Source organism: Nomia melanderi, chromosome 4 (assembly GCF_051020985.1).
Source record: "Nomia melanderi isolate GNS246 chromosome 4, iyNomMela1, whole genome shotgun sequence".
In the NCBI taxonomy this organism is placed as follows: domain Eukaryota; kingdom Metazoa; phylum Arthropoda; class Insecta; order Hymenoptera; family Halictidae; genus Nomia; species Nomia melanderi.
In genome coordinates this window covers 4,282,562-4,300,366 of record NC_135002.1, presented here as the reverse complement: position 1 = coordinate 4,300,366, position 17,805 = coordinate 4,282,562, and the positions used below count along the sequence as shown (strand labels likewise).

The 17,805-nt window shown below is 53.4% G+C and overlaps 1 protein-coding gene across 5 annotated transcripts in view; it reads left to right on the top strand.

Annotated features, from left to right (window-relative positions):
- The first annotated feature begins 6,448 nt into the window (after positions 1-6,448).
- Positions 6,449-17,805, top strand: part of LOC116431859 (uncharacterized) — a 114,891-nt gene continuing 103,534 nt past the window's right edge. Inside the window, exons 1-2 of one of the 5 annotated variants that reach the window (XM_076366738.1) lie at positions 6,449-6,511; positions 8,442-10,281. In XM_076366738.1, coding sequence (XP_076222853.1) covers positions 6,482-6,511; positions 8,442-10,281 — 1,870 coding nt within the window. In that variant the 5' untranslated portion in view covers positions 6,449-6,481. Of the gene's footprint in view, positions 6,512-7,291; positions 10,282-17,805 lie in introns of those variants that run through there. The other 4 variants (XM_076366736.1, XM_076366737.1, XM_076366735.1 and 1 more) reach the window with 4 other exon arrangements.

Below are 17,805 nucleotides of genomic sequence, written 5' to 3'. Positions count from 1 at the left end.
TATAAAGTTTATTATATTATACATTCTACGTTACTAACTCAAGCAACTATCGAATTCTAAGTTAGTAACTCAAGAAGTTACCAAATTCTAAGTTAGTAACTCAGGAACTTACCAAATTCTAAGACACCAACTCAAGAACTTACCAAATTCTAAGTCACCAACTCAAGAAGTTACCAAATTCTAAATCACCAACTCAAAAACTTACCAAATTCTAAGTCAATAACTTAAGAACTCACCAAATTCTAAGTCACTAACTCAAGAACTCACCAAATTCTAAGTCACAAAACTCAAAAACTCACCAAATTCTAAGTCACAAACTGAAGAAACTATCAAATTCTGAGTTACTAGCTCAAGAAACTACTAAATTCTAAGCCACCAATTCAAGAGACCGTCAAATTCAAAATCACTAACCGAAGAGACCAGCAAATTCTAATTAGAATGCAAGAGTCGTCGAAACGTTCCGATCGAGACACCTGTCGCCGATCAAAACTCGTAATCGTAGGGGTTGCGCGGTACAGGCAGGAGTCGGTGAGTCGAAGCGGTGACACCGCGCGCGGAATCGCGCGGATTACGTCTCCGCAGGCTCGCCGGGGCGCGACGCGTTTTTATTTCTTCTTGTTCGACTTCGTTGCGAGCCCGATATCGATTTTATTCCCTCGCCGTCGGATTTCGTGCGGGCGAGCGCGACGGTCCGCCATTCCGCGGAGAACCGGGACCACCGCGCGTAACCGCGCCGTTGGCTGCTGGAAAACCTGACGCGAGCCACGGCGATCGCGATCGATGGATTGGACGGACGGCCGGCGGCTGGCGCGCGAAATCCGCCTCTCGCCGCGGAAGTCATCCGGCTGATCGGGCTTTTTCGCGCGGGAAATGACTCCGGCGCGGCCGTCGATCCGGCGCGACGCGACAAAATGGCGTGTGAATCTGATTTCAAGCGCTTCGAGCAACGCGCCGTACCGTTTTTCGAGGTTTATGTCGCTCAATAGAGATACAGATTAGTTCAATACGCTTTGATCCACTCGCAACTAAGGCATAGAAGACTTTATTCCGTTAAAAACTGATCGAAATGAAAGTGAAAGGAATAACGTAGATTATTTTGTAAGAAAGTCGGATGAATATTGCAATAGAGTATTTAATATCCTGTTCATAATTCTGATTGTTTTATTTTCACTGTCGTTATAACAGAGAATTGCTAATAAATTCAACGAACGCAATGTGCAATGAATAGCCACGATGCACCAAGGTTTTTAGAGGGTATATTAAGTATATGTGATTACGGAATTATCGATGGAATGATCAATTAACGATATAAGCGGCGTGAGAGGTCAACAAGGAAGAGTACGACGGGAAATAAGTGAACGTGGGTAAACTTTTCCCCGGGAATGTAATTTATCGGCCGTTCGGAGCTGTTCACGCGTGGTTGATTCAAGAAGAGGAATTGCTTGTTCCCAGGAGGAGGATTATTAATTTCTGGCGCGCGTCAAGCGACGCCAAAGTAAACCGAACGGGTCGGGCTTCTAAGAAATAGCGTCTAATACCGTTGCCCTAATAAATTGCGTATCAGGCTGATTCGCCGTCGCCCATTGCCGAGCAAACAATTTACGTTCGTCGGTGCATCTGCGACGTGCCCTCCCTCCGCGGATCGAACTGTTCGATGGAACGGCAAACGGGATGATCCTGGATTGTTACGCGATCCCTCTCCTAATTGTCGGGAAATTATATAAATATTCCCGGTCATTGTTCTCCGGCGACAGTTTCATTATTCTAAGCGTTGTTCATTCATTGTTCGTCGTTATTGTCCGCTATTCCAGCGTGTCCGCGAATGAAGATTCATTATTGTTACATTATTAACAATTTACGGTGGATCGAACGTGTAACCACGTTAATCGAACGCCGAAAACAAAACACGCTTCCCGTTTGGTCCCAAGGTTTACGGCTTCGACGTACAATTTCATTACATGCTTATTGATCGGAAGTTTCGAATCGCTTGTTGATTTTTAGTGAAATTGGCGTTTCCTCTTGACTCGGCGTACACGGGCCGCGTTTATCGGGCAAATTAATAGAATGATCGTGATTTTATGAAGTGAACCGGCACAGAGAATTATCGAAGTAATATATATTGGCCGCTGTTAATGATCGGTATTCGGGGTATCTCTGTTGCAGCGTTGAAGTTAACGGACGGAGAAATTCAACGAGCGAAACGACTCGTGGTGAAGTTACTTTTAAGTTTGTAAATTAGTAAACGAACATTTTCGCGAGCGGAAGGTCACGGTTATTTTCCTCGGAGGGTTGCGCCATATACTGCAAGTGGAAACTTCCCCATTATTTTTTGAACGTTGTATACCCATAGACTCACGCGTTCGTTCCTTCCTCGCGATGCTTCAGTCTGCTTTGGAAACTACGAAATTTGTAAATTGCGTGGATTCGTGAAAAATCGAAGATCAAGGATACCCACGACCGAAGACCGAGACTTTCCATAACACGTTCTAAGGAATATTATCGAATCACCTTCTTCGTCTATAATTAATTCGACTTCTTTCTACGCGTTTCCTTTACACGCGCGACACGTCCACCGCGTAAAAGGAGAATTGGTTGCGTCGCGGAATAATCCCTGCGGATCTACATAATACCAATATGTCGCGCGACGTTTGAACGCGCAACTCCGCGCAAATAAATCGCTTCATATTCCTCAACCCCTTGCCGCGAGCTTTCTTTACGAGCAGGCCGGCAACAGTCGCTTTATCGTCAATAATCCCCGACCAGCCAAAGAAACCATACACCGCGGCATTTCAACAAAAATGAATTATTCACAAGCGTAAAATACCATATCCACGCGATCCACGAGGACCCGCGACGATCATCGTCATTGATTAAACCCGACCGAAAGTCTGCGCCACGTGCTTCTACCCCGATTCAAAATTTACTTCTACACTATTTATACAACACCTAACAATATCAAACTAGCAAACGATGTCAACATTGCGCAATATTCCTCGTCAATTATCCTTCCAGTAAATTTCTCTCAAGCATCAACTACCACCGTAGCCTAACTTTCGAAGCCTAATCCTTCTGGGATTTCGAATCCCAAATTCACGTAACATTTATCAGCAACCAAAGCGCCGTATTGCCGACGGTTCACCCTTAAACAAAAATGATTGCGCAAAATCTCGAAACTTTCCGGCAACGACGCAGTCGTCTTCGTCGAGCAACGCAGAACAATCCGGGAATACCGGTTTCCTCGGCATCCCTTAGGTCAGGGCGCTAAGAAACGTCAGCCAGTCCCTGAGCCACCCCTCGCAGCTCTCCTCCCTGCACCCCGCAGCACTCACCACGGGTTCTCCGCCCGTCGCCCCGCGCAACCCCTGCGTATCGAGTTCGTTACAGATCCCCGTGGCAAGATCTCCACCCCTCTGGCATTCCCCACCCTTACACGCCAACGTGTTCCCCTCCGGCCTCCGTAGCGGCAGAGCCAGCGTCGTCGTCGTCGTCGTCGACGGAAAGGACGCGCAAAGGAAAGAGACGGACAGAGAAATAGAGAAAGATAGAGAGAGAGAGAGTGAGAGAGAGAGATAAACTACGTCGACGGCACGTTCAGACGTATCTACACGTACAGTCGCGTCCGCGATTTGCGCAACTCGGCGGCCCGCTCGCTGGTCGCGCCGAAAGGGGGCAAAGCGGGCGCGCGCGCGCTCGCGCTCTCTCCCGTCCCTCCGTCTTTCTCTGTTCTCCCTCCACGCAGCCGCTCGTGCACGCTTCCCCTCGCGTCCTTTCGCCCGTGAACACCGAGCGTTGTATCCGTTGTACGCCCCGTCTAAGCGCGCGGTTCGTAAAACGCGGAATCCTCGGCGCGCGTCAACGGGGTTTTCGTCTTTGCAACGCGACGCGCACGGTATCAACAAGGGAAATCGACGGAGGACCGATAGAGCGATACGGTTATCGAGCGCGGCGGAGGAACAATCGATAAGGGAAATCGACGCGGAGTATCGTTATCGTTCGTGCCTCCCTCGCGGAAGCGGTTAGCGAAGAGAGGGTGGCCCGGCGAACGGGGTGAGAGCGAGCCTCTCTCGCTCTCCCTCTCTCTCTCTCTCTCTCTTTCCGTCGTTCTGCGAAGGGTGAGCGTTCACGCTTGCGCGTGAACGCGCACGAGCGACGCGAACGTGCGACGGGATCGCGAGTCGAAGAGGATCGGCCTCTGTCGGGTGACACGCGCGCGTCGGTCCGCCGAACGATTTTCCAGATACGATTCCGCGAACGATTTCCGAACGCGCCGGTGAAGGAGATCGATCGAAGCTCTCGGCCGCATTCTCCTCCCCAGTCGCCTATCTATCTCTCACCCTCGCTCACCCTGCCCCCACTCTCCTGGCCGAGCCACGCTCCCCCCACCCGTCGGGCAGCGGTTCATCATTGATTTCTCTATCGACGGCCGGGTCTCTCCTCCGTTCGACTCGCCGGCCGCGTTCGCGTCGTCGATATTACTCTCCGTGCACGGCTCTCTTCGACCATCGTCCTCGACCCTCGATCGTCAGCCCGCGGCGGAGGGGAGGATAGACCCAAGGGAGAGGACATCTTGGGAACTGGCCCCCCGTGTTCGTCTCTCTCCCCGTGTGTTCGAAGCCCGCCGCCGTCGCCGCCGCTGCTGCCGGCGGCCACCCCTCGGCAAGTCGCGCGACGGGGGATGCGCGTTTCGATCGTGGAAATTGCGTCTCCGTCGGCCGAACCGGCGGCCCTCGAGCGCGTCTTCGCCACTCGCAAACGCTTCGGGACACGTGGAGGCCGACGCTGATCGATTCCGGGGGCCTATCCGTTGCACCGCTCGCGCTCGCCGGTTTCCAAGCCCGCGTACCTGCTGCGGCCGTCGTTCGATTGCGTATTGATCACGGGATTCGGTGCGGCGACGCGCGGGACCGGCCTCGGAATCTTCTCGAAACGCGGACACGAGGAGACCGTTCTCCCCCGATGGGGAACGCACCGAGCTTCTGAACTTCACCGGCCCAACGTGGAGGGGGGAAGCCCGGCGAAGGACGATCCGGAAGGAAGTTCGGGGGCCCGATCGCTAGGCGGCCCGAAGTCCGGGCTTAGAGGAATCTTCCCGAAGACTCTGCGGAGGAACCGATCGGAGGAATTTCGGCTGTCGGCACGCTCTTCGGGGAAGGATAAGTTTCATCGTCGGACTCGAGGAGGATTTTAAACGAACATTCGAGGAACTCGGTTCTAGTCTTCGAAGACACTCGAGGGAGACTCGAATCGCTATCGAAAGAAGCTACGTCCAGTGATGATTCCGAGGGAACAATCGAATAGCGTCTCGGACACGAGTACGAGACGTCCCGGCGACGGGAACTCCTGAGACTGTGGATTATTCGAAGTGCAGAACCGGAAACCCGTCGGTAAGGTCGCGAGCGAAGAAGAGGGGACACCGCGGGATCGTAGAAAAGACGATCGACGGACGTCGTCAGTCGATAATCGGATCGAGGAGGCCGTGTGCTGGGCCAGGCCGGACTAGGCCAGGCCGATCGAGGCAGCCAGTCAATCAGCCGACGTAAGGTGGTGGCTATAGGGGACACACAGCCAGCGAACAGAGCGAGCGAGCGAGCCGCGGACCGTCGGATAGAGCCAGTCGATGTTTATGCTCGAAGTATCGGCGCATCGAGCTACGTTGGTCACGAGGTATCGGAAAATCGATAGAACGCTGAGTGACGGCAGAGTGGTGGCGGCGTCGGTGGCGGCGTCGCCGTTTCCCGTTGGCGGTGGTGGTGCTCGTGCCAGTGTCGGCGGCAGTGGTGGTGGCCGCGATGATGGTGGTGGTGGTACAGTGACGGTGTCGGTGGCGCGCACGTAGTGGTCCCCCGCGGCACACGACGACGGGCGACGAATGTGCCGTCGTTGGCGACTTAGAAAGCGTCTGGGGGGGTCGGTTTCGCGGAGATAACCCGTCGGAGGACTATCGGGTACGCGGACGGGACGGGAGCACGCCGGGAAAAGGACCTCCGCGCGCGCGTTGTCACGTGCTATCAACGGCGAGACGCAATAATAAAGTTGCGCCCGACGCACGGGGGACGGACGAGGACAGAGAGTAACCGCGGGTCACGGGCGGAAGAGAGAGAGAGAGAGAGAGAGAGAGAGGGGAGAGCACGGGATATCGGTGTGACAGGACGGCGAGAAAAAGAGAAACCTACCGACCGGAACGAAAGACGATCGCCGACGAGAGTCCACACGGCCGGGAGTCGATCGTCGGGCCACGGATAACGCGAGGCCACCTTCAGATCGGTCCCGCGACGTCGGTTGTCGTCGCCGTGTGTTAAATACCGTTCCGCGGAAAGGGGGTTAACTTTTCACGTGGTGTCCGTGTCTGGGAAGGATCGCGCGCAGGTACGACAGAGTGAGTGAGAGAGAGGATGAGAGAGGAAGGGAGCGAGTGGGAATGAAAGGGAGAGCGTGTGCGAGGAAAGGAGAGGATGACAGGCGATATCGTGTGCGTTTGGTGATGATGGTGGTGGATGTGACGGTGATGGTGGTGGGTGGTGGAAGCAGCGGCAGTGGTGGTGGTGCTGGTGATGGTGGATGGTGGTGGCAGCTACGGGGCAGGGGGGTGGGGATGGTGTTCCTCCACTGGCACGGTAAACAGAGAAAGAACGAGACAGGCATGGCGCGAGTGAAGTGGGAAAGCGAAGGAGGATAGCACACCGAGTGTCGCACCTGGACCACGGTGGGAAGCGTAGTTAGAGCGTAGCACGCGACAGGAGGGTGTCGCTTACACCGAAACCCGGGGGGAATGTAGGAAGGAAAAAAACTTAGGAGCAGGCAGGAGGATAGAGGGAGAGAGGAAAAAGGGAATAGGCACGTATCGGAGGAGAAGGACACGGTTAGGAAAAGAAAGGCGGAGGAAAACGAATAGAGGGAAAGACAGGGACGAAGGGAGAAGTAGTAGTAGGGTAGACCAGGTGGTAACGGTAGCTGGCTGCCGGTGGTAGTGGCTGCTTCCCGGTGGTGGTAGTGGCTCGTGTGCCGAACACCCGGGTAGGGGGACGGAGTGAAACGGAACGGTAGGGTCTCCTCTGGACTGCTCGGGGGTACACGAACAGAAAGAGAGACAGAGAGAGAGAGAGAGAGAAAGAGGGAGTAAAGAAAGACTATCGTACGAAGAGACGGAGAGCGAAAGAAAGAGAGAAACACGTAACGAGAGAGAAAGAGTCCCCCCTTCCCCTCTTATCCTCTTCTCTTTCAGGTTGTGTGCTAGCTAACTATGTCCCTCTTCCTCTCTCTCTTTATTTCTCTGCTAGGTTGCTCTCGCTCGCTAGCTCGCTCTTTTTCTCTCCGAGGTCTCCCTTGCCGCGCGCTCGGAGCACACGGACTAACGTATTCACTGGAGCGCGGCGTGTGCGATCTCTCACTCGCTCCGCGTATGTCATGGGCGCACGGTGGTCGCCGCTACTGTGCAACCGGATCCCTATGCCGATCCGGCGAAGTGCCGGAACGATTGTAGCGGCGGCAACAGCAGCAACGGAGCCGGTGACGTTGTCGTCGTCGTCGTTTGAACCGTTCTCAGAAACGATAATCACATCGGTGACCCGCACGAGTGAAGTCGGCCGAGTCCTCGGTACCGTGACACGCAGCACGGGACTGTTGTCGTTGTCGTCGTCGTCGTCGTCGTTGTGGTCGTTGTCTTCGAACACGAGGAGGTGTCATCGGTGGTGGTTGTTGTCGTCCAGAGAATCGTCCTCGCCGGTATACACGCCGCGGTCCTCCGTTCAGTGACGAAGTATCGCGCGCAACGGTGGCCGCGTGTAACCGACGGACCGACAGAGGAAGAGAGTATGCATTTTCTAGGATTCTTTGGATTCGTTTGCGTGCCGGTCGAGCTTTTCGAAGGAGTGTCGGCGAGGATCGAGCCTCGGTACTTTCTCGGTGACGTTCGCGCGCGCGAGTAGTATAGTAGGTGAACCTCTCGAGGGAAGAAAGTAGAAAGGGGAGGAACAGGAGAGAGAAACAACGTGTCCTCGTGGAACGCGCGCGGTTCGCGAGCGGAGAGGAACGCGAGTATAAAACGCGGGTCGTGGTGCACGCGGTGTGTCCGAGCACGGGAGAGCGAGTGCGCGGCCACACGAACTAGATGTGCGTAAATGGAAGGTATAGGGGACATAGCCGATCATCAATCGCATAGCGAGCAATTACTGGACTCGGTCGATTCCTCGGCGGTGGTGTCTACGCATGGCCGGGGAACCGGTGGGGGTGGCGCGAATGGGAACTGTGCAGGTGGTGGAGGAAACGCCGGGGGAGGTGGTAGCAACGCGGGTGGTAGAGGAACGGTGTTTGGTGGGGGTAGTAGGCATCACCATCATCATCATCATCATCATCAGCAGCACCACCATCACCACCATCACCAAAACCAACAACTGCCACAACAACAACATCAACAAAGGCAACAAAATCATCATCTTTCACAGACCCATCATCAACAGCAACAACAACACCACCAACAGCTGCAACAACATCACCACCATCACCAGCAGCATCATCAACATTTGCAGCAGCACCATCATCATCGTCATCATCAGCAACACGAAAGAGGAGGAACTGGAGGAGTCATCAGCGGTGGCAGCAGCAGCGGCATCGGGAGCAGCGGTGGTGGAGGTAGAAGCCACGGTGGAAGTGGAAACGGTGGAGGTGGTAGCGCAGAGGGTATGTCGTCTTCCGCCTCGCAAAGTCCCGACATCGCGTGCGCGAGCTTGCCGCTGGAACTACTGGCGGCCGGCGCGCTCGGCGTCAAGGAGGAGCGAGAGCTCACCGCCGCGGAGGATCTGTCGTCGTCCCAGGAACCACCGAGTAACGGTAACAGTGGTGGTAGTGGTGGTGGTGGCGGCGGCGGCGGTGGCGGCGGCGGCGGTGGCGGCGGCGGTGGCGGCAGCAGTGGTGGCGGTGGTGGCGGCGTTAGTGGTAGTGGTGGTGGTGGAGGTGGTGGTGGTGGCGGCGGTGGTAGCGGTAGCGCGAGCAGTAGCAGTAGCACGAGTAGCAGCAGTGGCGGCAGCGGCGGAGGTGCCGTCGGTGGCGCCGGTGGTGGCAACGGAAACGGTGGCGGTGGCGGTGGCGGCGGCGGCGGCGGCGGCGGTGGAGGTGGTGGTAGTGGTGGTGGTGGTGGTGGTGGTGGTAGTAGTAGACAGAACGCGAGGGAGTCCCTGTCGGTGATCGTGCCACCTCAGGACGTGGACGTGGACTCGCGTGACGCCGACTCGGAGCTCCTCAGTCCGGGCAAGCTAACGCCGACGTCGGGGATAAGCGTCTCGGTCGCGAGTATGATCGACGCGACGGACTTCAGGGCGATGCAGCCGGAGCCGACCTATCAGACACTGACCTCGGTCGCGGAGAGGATGTCGCCGCCTGGCTTCAGCCCGGGCTCGTCGTACGCGACCCTAACGCCTTTGCAGCCGTTACCGCCGATCTCGACGATGAGCGACAAATTCGTCTACAGCGCGCACACGGCCGGCGGTGTGACCGGCAGTTTCGCGGTCATGCAGAACAACGGCCTCGGTAACATCGGCCTCGGTATGGGCAGCTCGCCGTACGCGTACGACAAGCTGCCGTCGATGGGGATGTCGCCGCCGCACAATTATCCTTCGCCCGGCGCTGGACTACAGCCGAGCCCTTTGTCGCCCCAGAGCGCCTACAGCCAGAGCGGGCTGAACTCGCCGCACAAGTCCGCGAGCCCGCACTACGATCCGGCGTTTTTGCCGCGGCTACAACAGAGCCCGGCGGCGTTGAGCCCATCCTCGCCGCCCGCGGTTTCCGCGACGGCAAGTTTCGCGCCCTCGCATCATTCGCCGCCCACGCACTCGGTACCAGCCGCGTCACCACCTCCCATGCAGACTCAGCTGCAACAGCAACAGCAGCAGCAACAACAGCAGCAACAGCAGCAGCAGCAGCAGCAGCAACAGCAGCAGCAGCAGCAACAGTCGATGACGCAGCAGACGATATCGCACACGCAGCACGTGCAGCACACGTCCGTCGTGATGAAAACGGTGTCGTCCGCTGGGAACGGTGCCGGCGAGGTCGAGGAGATCAACACGAAGGAGCTGGCGCAGAGGATCAGCGCGGAGCTCAAGAGGTACAGCATACCGCAGGCGATATTCGCCCAGAGGGTCCTGTGCCGTAGCCAGGGCACCCTCAGCGACCTGCTCCGTAACCCGAAACCCTGGTCGAAGCTGAAAAGCGGACGCGAGACGTTCCGACGGATGTGGAAGTGGCTGCAGGAGCCAGAGTTTCAGAGAATGTCGGCCTTGCGGCTAGCAGGTTAGTCCACCCATCCACACGGTCTCGTTTATTTCTCGTACACGTGTGTGTATATATCAGACCACGTATACACGCACATGTATACACAACATAGAAATGATATACATTTTTACTCCTATTTTGATCTACCTTTTTATCTTCACCGACATATAATATCACAATTATATCGGCGCGCGTGTCCTATAATCTCAGGCCTTCTGTCTTTGAGCGCGTACATCATCGGGTTTGCGTATCGTTATCATTGCGTATCGTGTCCCGATACGATCCGACCGTGTCGCTCGATCGAGAAACGTTTCTCTATACAAGCCAGACTGTTTACCGTCTATCGAACCGCGTTACCGCGACGACTCGACGTCTAACGCCAACCATTCTAACGCTCCACGTCTCATCTACTAGTTCTCTATCATTCTCAACCCTTCTAGAACATCTGCTTCCAGTATAGTTCAGCCTAACGCGATATCGCCAAACTATTCTTCCCAGCTATTCTTCGAGATTACTCGTTATCCCATAAACAAGTTCGCGTCTCGCAACTCTACCCCATTTTAAACTCGTCCCGATCGAAATGAAACGGAACCCTTTCGACTATCATTAATTACCTCCAGTATCATCCCCCCTCGCTCGACGTACCGCGGATAGAAAACGGGGAAGCGTCGTCTATGTTCCGCTAGAAACCCGAGCGGCGATCGACGCAACGCTCGATCCGCGATAGCAGAAACGTCGAAGGGGGTCGCGTCCTATGTCCGACGATAGGACATAGGCGCGAAAAGGAAGGGTCGGGGGACAACGCGTGGCGTTCCATCCTCTGTTTTGGACCGGCGACGGACGACAACGAAAATCGGGACGGGCCGCCGTGTGCACGCGCGTAAGAGACGCGGGCGGAAGCGCACACGTGGCACCCACGTGGAGAGGCGTTCCCTTCCATATCATTCAGAGATAGACGCGCGGAATAACACTTTTCGAATTCAACATCCTTTGCCCCGGCACAACACCCGCGTACAGTTATTGATCGTGGTCACGCGGCCGATGCTCGGCGCGCGCAACCGCGACCTCGACGACGCCATGTTCGCCATGCCGCCGCCACGCTTTCGTCATCCCCTAACCTCCCACCCCCGACGCACGCGCGCGCATCTGCCCACTCGCGAGACCGTTCACGGCTTTGCCGCCCCCCCCTCCCTCCCTCCTTTACCCCTGTTCCATCCGGGAACATGTTATCTGGCTAGAACGAAATTCGCGCCCGAATGCCGCGGGCTGCTGTCGTAAGTGCCAGCTCGACTTCGTTCGATCCTCTAAATGACTAGAACACCACCCCCGCCTCGCCGGAATCGCGGGAACGAGGATCCTTCGCTCCCGGATCGCTCGGATGTGATCCAGTTTCCGGGAGATACAGGTGGTCCGGCTTTTTCTTTCTGCCTCGTTGCCTCTGCTCGCGTAATCGTCGCGTTTCCACGCAGGCTTGTTTTTGGGGTCACCGTTTCCTCCATGTGGAGTATCGGGTGTACATTGTTGGGCAATGTTTGCATCGTAACGATCGAGACGATGCTCGTGTAAAACGGTTAATTCGGTCGAGACGATCGTTATCGCACTGTAGAGATCATTTCGCGTTGAAGTTACTGGAATGCTCGGGATATCGTTTAGCTTCGTTTCCAAGGGTACGGATAGTAGACACTAAATTTTCGAGAATCATAAATTCGAGGTTCAATAATCCTTACTGTATAAAAGTTGAGGTTCGATGTAAGTGCGCACGTATATACCTCCGTCTTACGCTTTCCTTAAGGATGTCCGAGAGTCTCCCGTCGCAGGCTGTATCGGAAACTTTTTAATCCCTGCAATCCTGATAAATGACCTGCCGCGCGTCAGGTGGTACGCTTCCCTATTCGTTAGCTTTTTAGTTCTGGAACGTTCGCGCGTTGGAAGGTGTCCTGTCCCCGCGATAGCGTCAATTCGCGTCCGAACATTCTGTCGACCCGCACTGCTCGTGAGCGGTGCGATGTTTCGGATATCAAATGATCCCGGTGTTCGCGGCAAGGGTTTAGATCATCGTGACCCGCGGTCAGCGTCGGTTACTCGCGAATAGTCTACGATCCCCGGTCGTCCGAGCGACTTTAATTTCTGCGCGACTAACGTCGCTCAGACTTTCGATCTACTTTTCTGTTTATCTTCGTCGAGTTCCCTCGAAACCCTGGAATTTCATCCCCTGTCGAATCTCCGATTTAATATGGCATCATCCGTTCGACGTTCATAAGGACTTCCAGCCCGCCAAAAAAATGATTCAAAACGATGTCCCTGTCTGTTCGAATTGCACCGTAAAGCCAGACTACGCTTCAAATTAACTTTCATTTTCCAATCGGTACGCGAGCATAGGTTTTCCCGCGTGTCTCGTACAGACCAGAATTCACCAGCGACTCGTTTCCTCCGGAAACCAAGGACTGCGATGCATTAAACCGCGAGACCCAAGTTTCACTAAATTTCTATGAAACCGCGTGTATCGTTCCACAGTTCGCGTCCCCGTAAATACCGCGGGCGTGTAAAAAAACGCGGCTCGATCATAAAATTTTACGAATCTCGGCCAAACTTGTTTCATTCAACCCCTTCCCGTAAAATCCGATTCTCCCCCTGCTAACGTCCGCGCGAATTCACGATTTTCGGTGATTCGTGGCAGATGTAACAGGACGGTGTTCGATTTCGGTTTTATTTTCTTCGAAACAATGCGCACACTGTCGTAATCATCAAACAGTACGTCATCGTCGTTTCTCTCGGCAAACCTCGAAATCCGCTCGTTCAGTGAAAAAGACAAACGTCGAAGAACTTTTTCTGAAGAAACCTTGCATCGCTTCTCAATATATAATTCGATCTTGAAAAATCAACACATCTCCTCCCAGTACTTAGCAATCCATTTCGGCTGTAATCGAATTTTTAAATCCTCATTATCGAAGGGTGGAAGACCGTTTCACGGTATTCCCGCAAGAATCTCGCGATCGAGGGTTTAACCGACAAAGCATTCCCGAGGCAGCCCCAGTGACTCGGATTCGACGGCTCGCGTCGAATCTACGCGGGCAAGAAGGTCAGAGGACAGGTCGCGGTGCAAGATGGCGGAGAGGGGTTAGAAATAAGAAAAGCAAACTCGCGTTCGGGTCGGACAAACATTTCTCCCGGAGTCTTTTCTCAAACCCTCCCGGCTTCCGTCGTTCCTTTTGTACGCCGGCAAAGGCGTAAAGATAATGTCGAGGAGGGCCAGTAACTATTCTGTAGCTGGCCTCTCTCCACCCCTCTCGCTCTGTCCCCCTGCTGTCCTCGCCGCTCTCGCCGGGCTGCCGCTCGGTCTGTCTCGCTCCGTGCACGCGGAGATTCGCGAGGGTCGTGGAAAGGCCGAGGGAGAGAGCGAAGAAAAGGTGGCACCGGCGAAAGGGTTCGAGGCAGACAATGCTGCGGGAGAAGGGTTCGATCCAGTGCCCTTCAGATTAGAGTCCCCGCTATTGTTTCCCACGTTTCTTTCTCGCTCGTTCTCAAAGCGTCGTCTCATTAAAACACGTTCGAGAGCGGCGAGCACAGGTGTCCCTCTGGGAATCGTTTCACCTCCCCGAGACTCGCCGGGCGTTTTCCCTTCCGCGAAAACCGTGGAACGTCTTGCGTCGATAATTCTATATCCGTTCGAGACGAGGATCGCCGGATTCACTTTGAAAAATCAATCTTAGTCGATCGCTCGGCTGCTGGTCGTTAGCGCGATCGCAGTTTCATTTACCTAACAGCGGAGTTTTTCCAGTAATTTCAGTGTTACATAGAACCGTGTGATTTAGTGGGATACCATATTCGTCTCAGTCTCTTCTGTCGAATGAAAAATTACTCGATTATCGCCGTGTATCCAACATGGCCGCGAAACGGTTAATTGCTGCAACGATTCGGTTAGGGGAATGAGGGATTAAGTTGTAATTAAGGCGGCGAAGAGTCCAACGGAGGAAAAAAGGGAAGCAATTAGAGTTCCGCGGGGACCGCGAGTCCTGGTTTACTCGAAGTTCAAAATGGCGGCGACGAATTACCGCGAACGCAGATGTTCCGGAGCCGTCCCCGGCGAGGCGGCGGAACACGAGCAAGGCTTAAGAATGCGCTCGGCCGTCGTGCACGCCGGCTCGTAAATGATTCACGGTGTCCGATCGATGGGAAAACGGTGCTAATTCCACACGCTGTATCTTGAGCCCGTACGCTCGCGATATTGGACACACGGGGTAGTAATAGTCGGCATCGATCGTCCGCCAGCCACGCTGACCGAAGGAACACGGCTGCCTCGCGTGCTGCATTTTTTACGAAACGGAGAAACAACCCCGGGAAAATCCTGTTCAACCAGGGAAACGAGCCTGCGACGTGAATGATGCAGGTTCTAATCATTTCCGGCAAACGGCTCGCCGCGGCGCGGCGCGGCGCGGCGCGGCGGCCGGGAGGCTCGAACTTTTGATCGGGCATCGATTAAACGCGCTCCCATCCCTTAATCCTTGAAACTTTCTTCAACGGTAGAATCTCTGGAATTTAAACTTTCGACAAGAATCCATATGCGCTTAGTCACTCGCGGTTCCCTGGAAATTTTCTGGGAACTTTCGGATCGTCTGACCGACATGTTCATCCCCTGTTTCGCGAAAGTTCTCGTGGAATTCGCGTTTTCGTACGTTCGTCGCATCGAGAACGACGGATGCGAGTTTGTTTCCTACGATTTCATTCGTTGACGAAGTTCTTCGGGAATCAAGCGAACAAAGTCGGCTTCGCGAGATACATATTTCGAATGAAACGAACGGTCGTGCAGCGCTTCCCCGAAAGAAATTAACGTACAAAGGGCGTAGGAGGGCTCGCATCGTTTCCTTCGTTGATCCGACGTTATCCGCGAGCGATCCTCTCACCGCGTTTCAAAGTGCGTTGAAAAGGAACGCGACAATCGGCTTTCCAAGATGAAAACTGTGTCCTCGTCGTGCAGCGTAACGGGGGATGGAAATTTCACGGAATCATTGTTTACGCGGATCCAGCGGAGCGCGTCCTCTTCCGAGTATCCTTTCGGAATTATCAAGCCGCATTCAGGTCCTCCGGGATTTTTCTTGCTCGGTTTATTCCCAGATCGCGGGAACGTCATCGATGACCTCGTTACTAATCCGACGCGTAACCTTGAAGTGACAGTCCTCCGACGGAAGCGGCGAATACCCCGTGCTCGCCGATAAAACTTAATTAAACGAAAACATTGAAGCAAGAATCAATCCGCGAGCACCGTTAATTTCAACGGAAAATTCTATGCGCCGCGCGTGCCGCGTTTCTTCTGTTCCAGCGTATTCAATCCCTTTCAATATGCCTCGCGTCCTACGCGCTCGGCGTTACTTTCTTTTCCGCGGTGTCGCATAAATAAATAAACTCGACGCGAACGTCGATTCGCGGGTTTCTGACGAACGATCCGAGTTGATCAGAACGCCTCGAAATCATCGGTCGAAACTCATCCAGCGACTCTGGCCCGTTTCTGACTGCCATTCGCGCTTAATCGCGTCCACCCGCTCTGTTATCGATCGCTGGAGCGGGTCAGGTACGTTAGTTAGAGACACCGGGCCCCCTGTGCCCGCGTATTTACTTTCTCTAAGTGACGTTTGGCTGATCTCGGATTTGGGACGAGTTTCCATCCTTGACTTCGAACTAATTAGAATTTACCGCAGCCTTACCACTTTTCGAAGCTTCGTTTGGAGATCAAGGAATTCTCTGTTGTAGCTCCATGTTCTTTCTGCGGTTCATTTCCATCGAATGTCTCATTTCCTGAGATTCCTTAGTAGCTGTTCGATAGTTCCCAGCGATATAAACATTCTCGTTTTCTAGATATTCGAGATTCTTCCATCGTTCCGCTTCAATCTTTCGTAACGCGTCCGTTCGCATCGGTTCGGTAAGGCTTCCATCGCCTCGGCGGGACTTTAATTTCGAGGATTTTAATTCCCCCGGCGCACACTTCGCGTCCAGTTCGCGTCAAAGAGATTACAGATGCGAGTGACAGCTGCGAAAGGTGTCGCCCGCAAGCCCCGAAACGCGAAGAATAGGGGGACACCGGCGAAAGAAAGAGCCTTGCGAGCGACGGGCACGGTGGCACGCGTGACGTCACGTTCCCTCGTGGTACCCACATCATCTGTCGCCGTTACGGAGGTGCTTCCCGAAAGAGAAACCGAAAAAATAGCACGAGGTTCCGCTTCTGGACGAGCTCGCGCGTCTTCGGAGTCTTCGCGTTCCTCGGGACGCTCCTCCTCTCTCCCCTTAATTTGCATTTTCTCGTGAGTCCTCGGTAAATCTACAATGTCCCCAAAGTTAACCTCCAGCAAACGTACACTCTCGAATTTGTAGTTTGAATTTTCCGTTTATCGCGCTGATGGAATCTCAGCGATTCACTTAGAAATCTCGCGTTCTTCGTTTATTCCGTTCTTTATTTTATTTCCTTTTCCCCTTGTTCCGCGTGGTAAAAAGTGTAACCGAGGAACAACTTCCGAGCTGTTCGCCACCATTCCGTGACATTGAATCTCGTTTTACGGCGACTCTCTTAGGATCCCCCCCGTGTTTCACCCCCGAAGAGATTACGACTTCCGCGCGGCGCGGATTCGCCACTATTTTCTCAAGAACGGAATATTAGAAATTCGTTGCGAGACCGGTTTACGACTGCGGAAAATTGTCCGAGCCGCAAGGTCCCATGAAATATGTAAGGGGAGAAGTAGTAAGCCCGCAGTTCTCAAGGCTTCTTAACGCGGACATTCTTTTATTCTATTCAAATCCGACCGTGCTTCACGGTGACTGCCGTTCGTTGAGTCGGTTGTTGACTATTGGCTCATCGAAGACAGTCCAATTAACCCTTTGCACTCCGAGCAATTTTTAATGTAACCTTTCAGCAACTCCGAATCGGTTTTAACACTAGGTTTACGGGCATTTATTGTCTTCATTCTATTATTCCTAAAAGATGCTCGTTTATTTAGATCGTGGAAACTGGAGATTCGATAGTAGGTAATTGGGGTACATGTCAGTGTGATCGCAATCGAAATCGGCGTAAACATTTACAAAATATTTCTAAAATCCAATATGCGTCAATTTGACGCGTAAAAGGTTTAAAACCCTGCTTTGTCATTAAAAAAACGTGTGTACATTTTAAAGTTATGTTTGACTGAAAATGAAGTTATAAACTTATCTTACAATGACAACGGAGTGCAAAGGGTTAACACTAGTTTACGGGCATTTATTGTACAGTTTATTCTATTGTTCCCGGGGAAGTTGAGATTTGTTCATTAAGATTTTGGAAATTGTGGATGTAGAAGTAGACAATCAGGATTCATATTCGTGTAATTGGATCAACGAAAACCGATTGAAACGTTTACCAAATAATGTTTATAAAATTCAATCTGCGTCAAATTGACGCGTTCCGTAAAACTCGTATTAAAGATTGCGAATATTTAAAAGATTTCGAATAGAAATTTTCGAAAATCACTCTGTTCCTTCGAGTTAGAATGAAATATCATTTTTATATTACTCCTTAGTTTT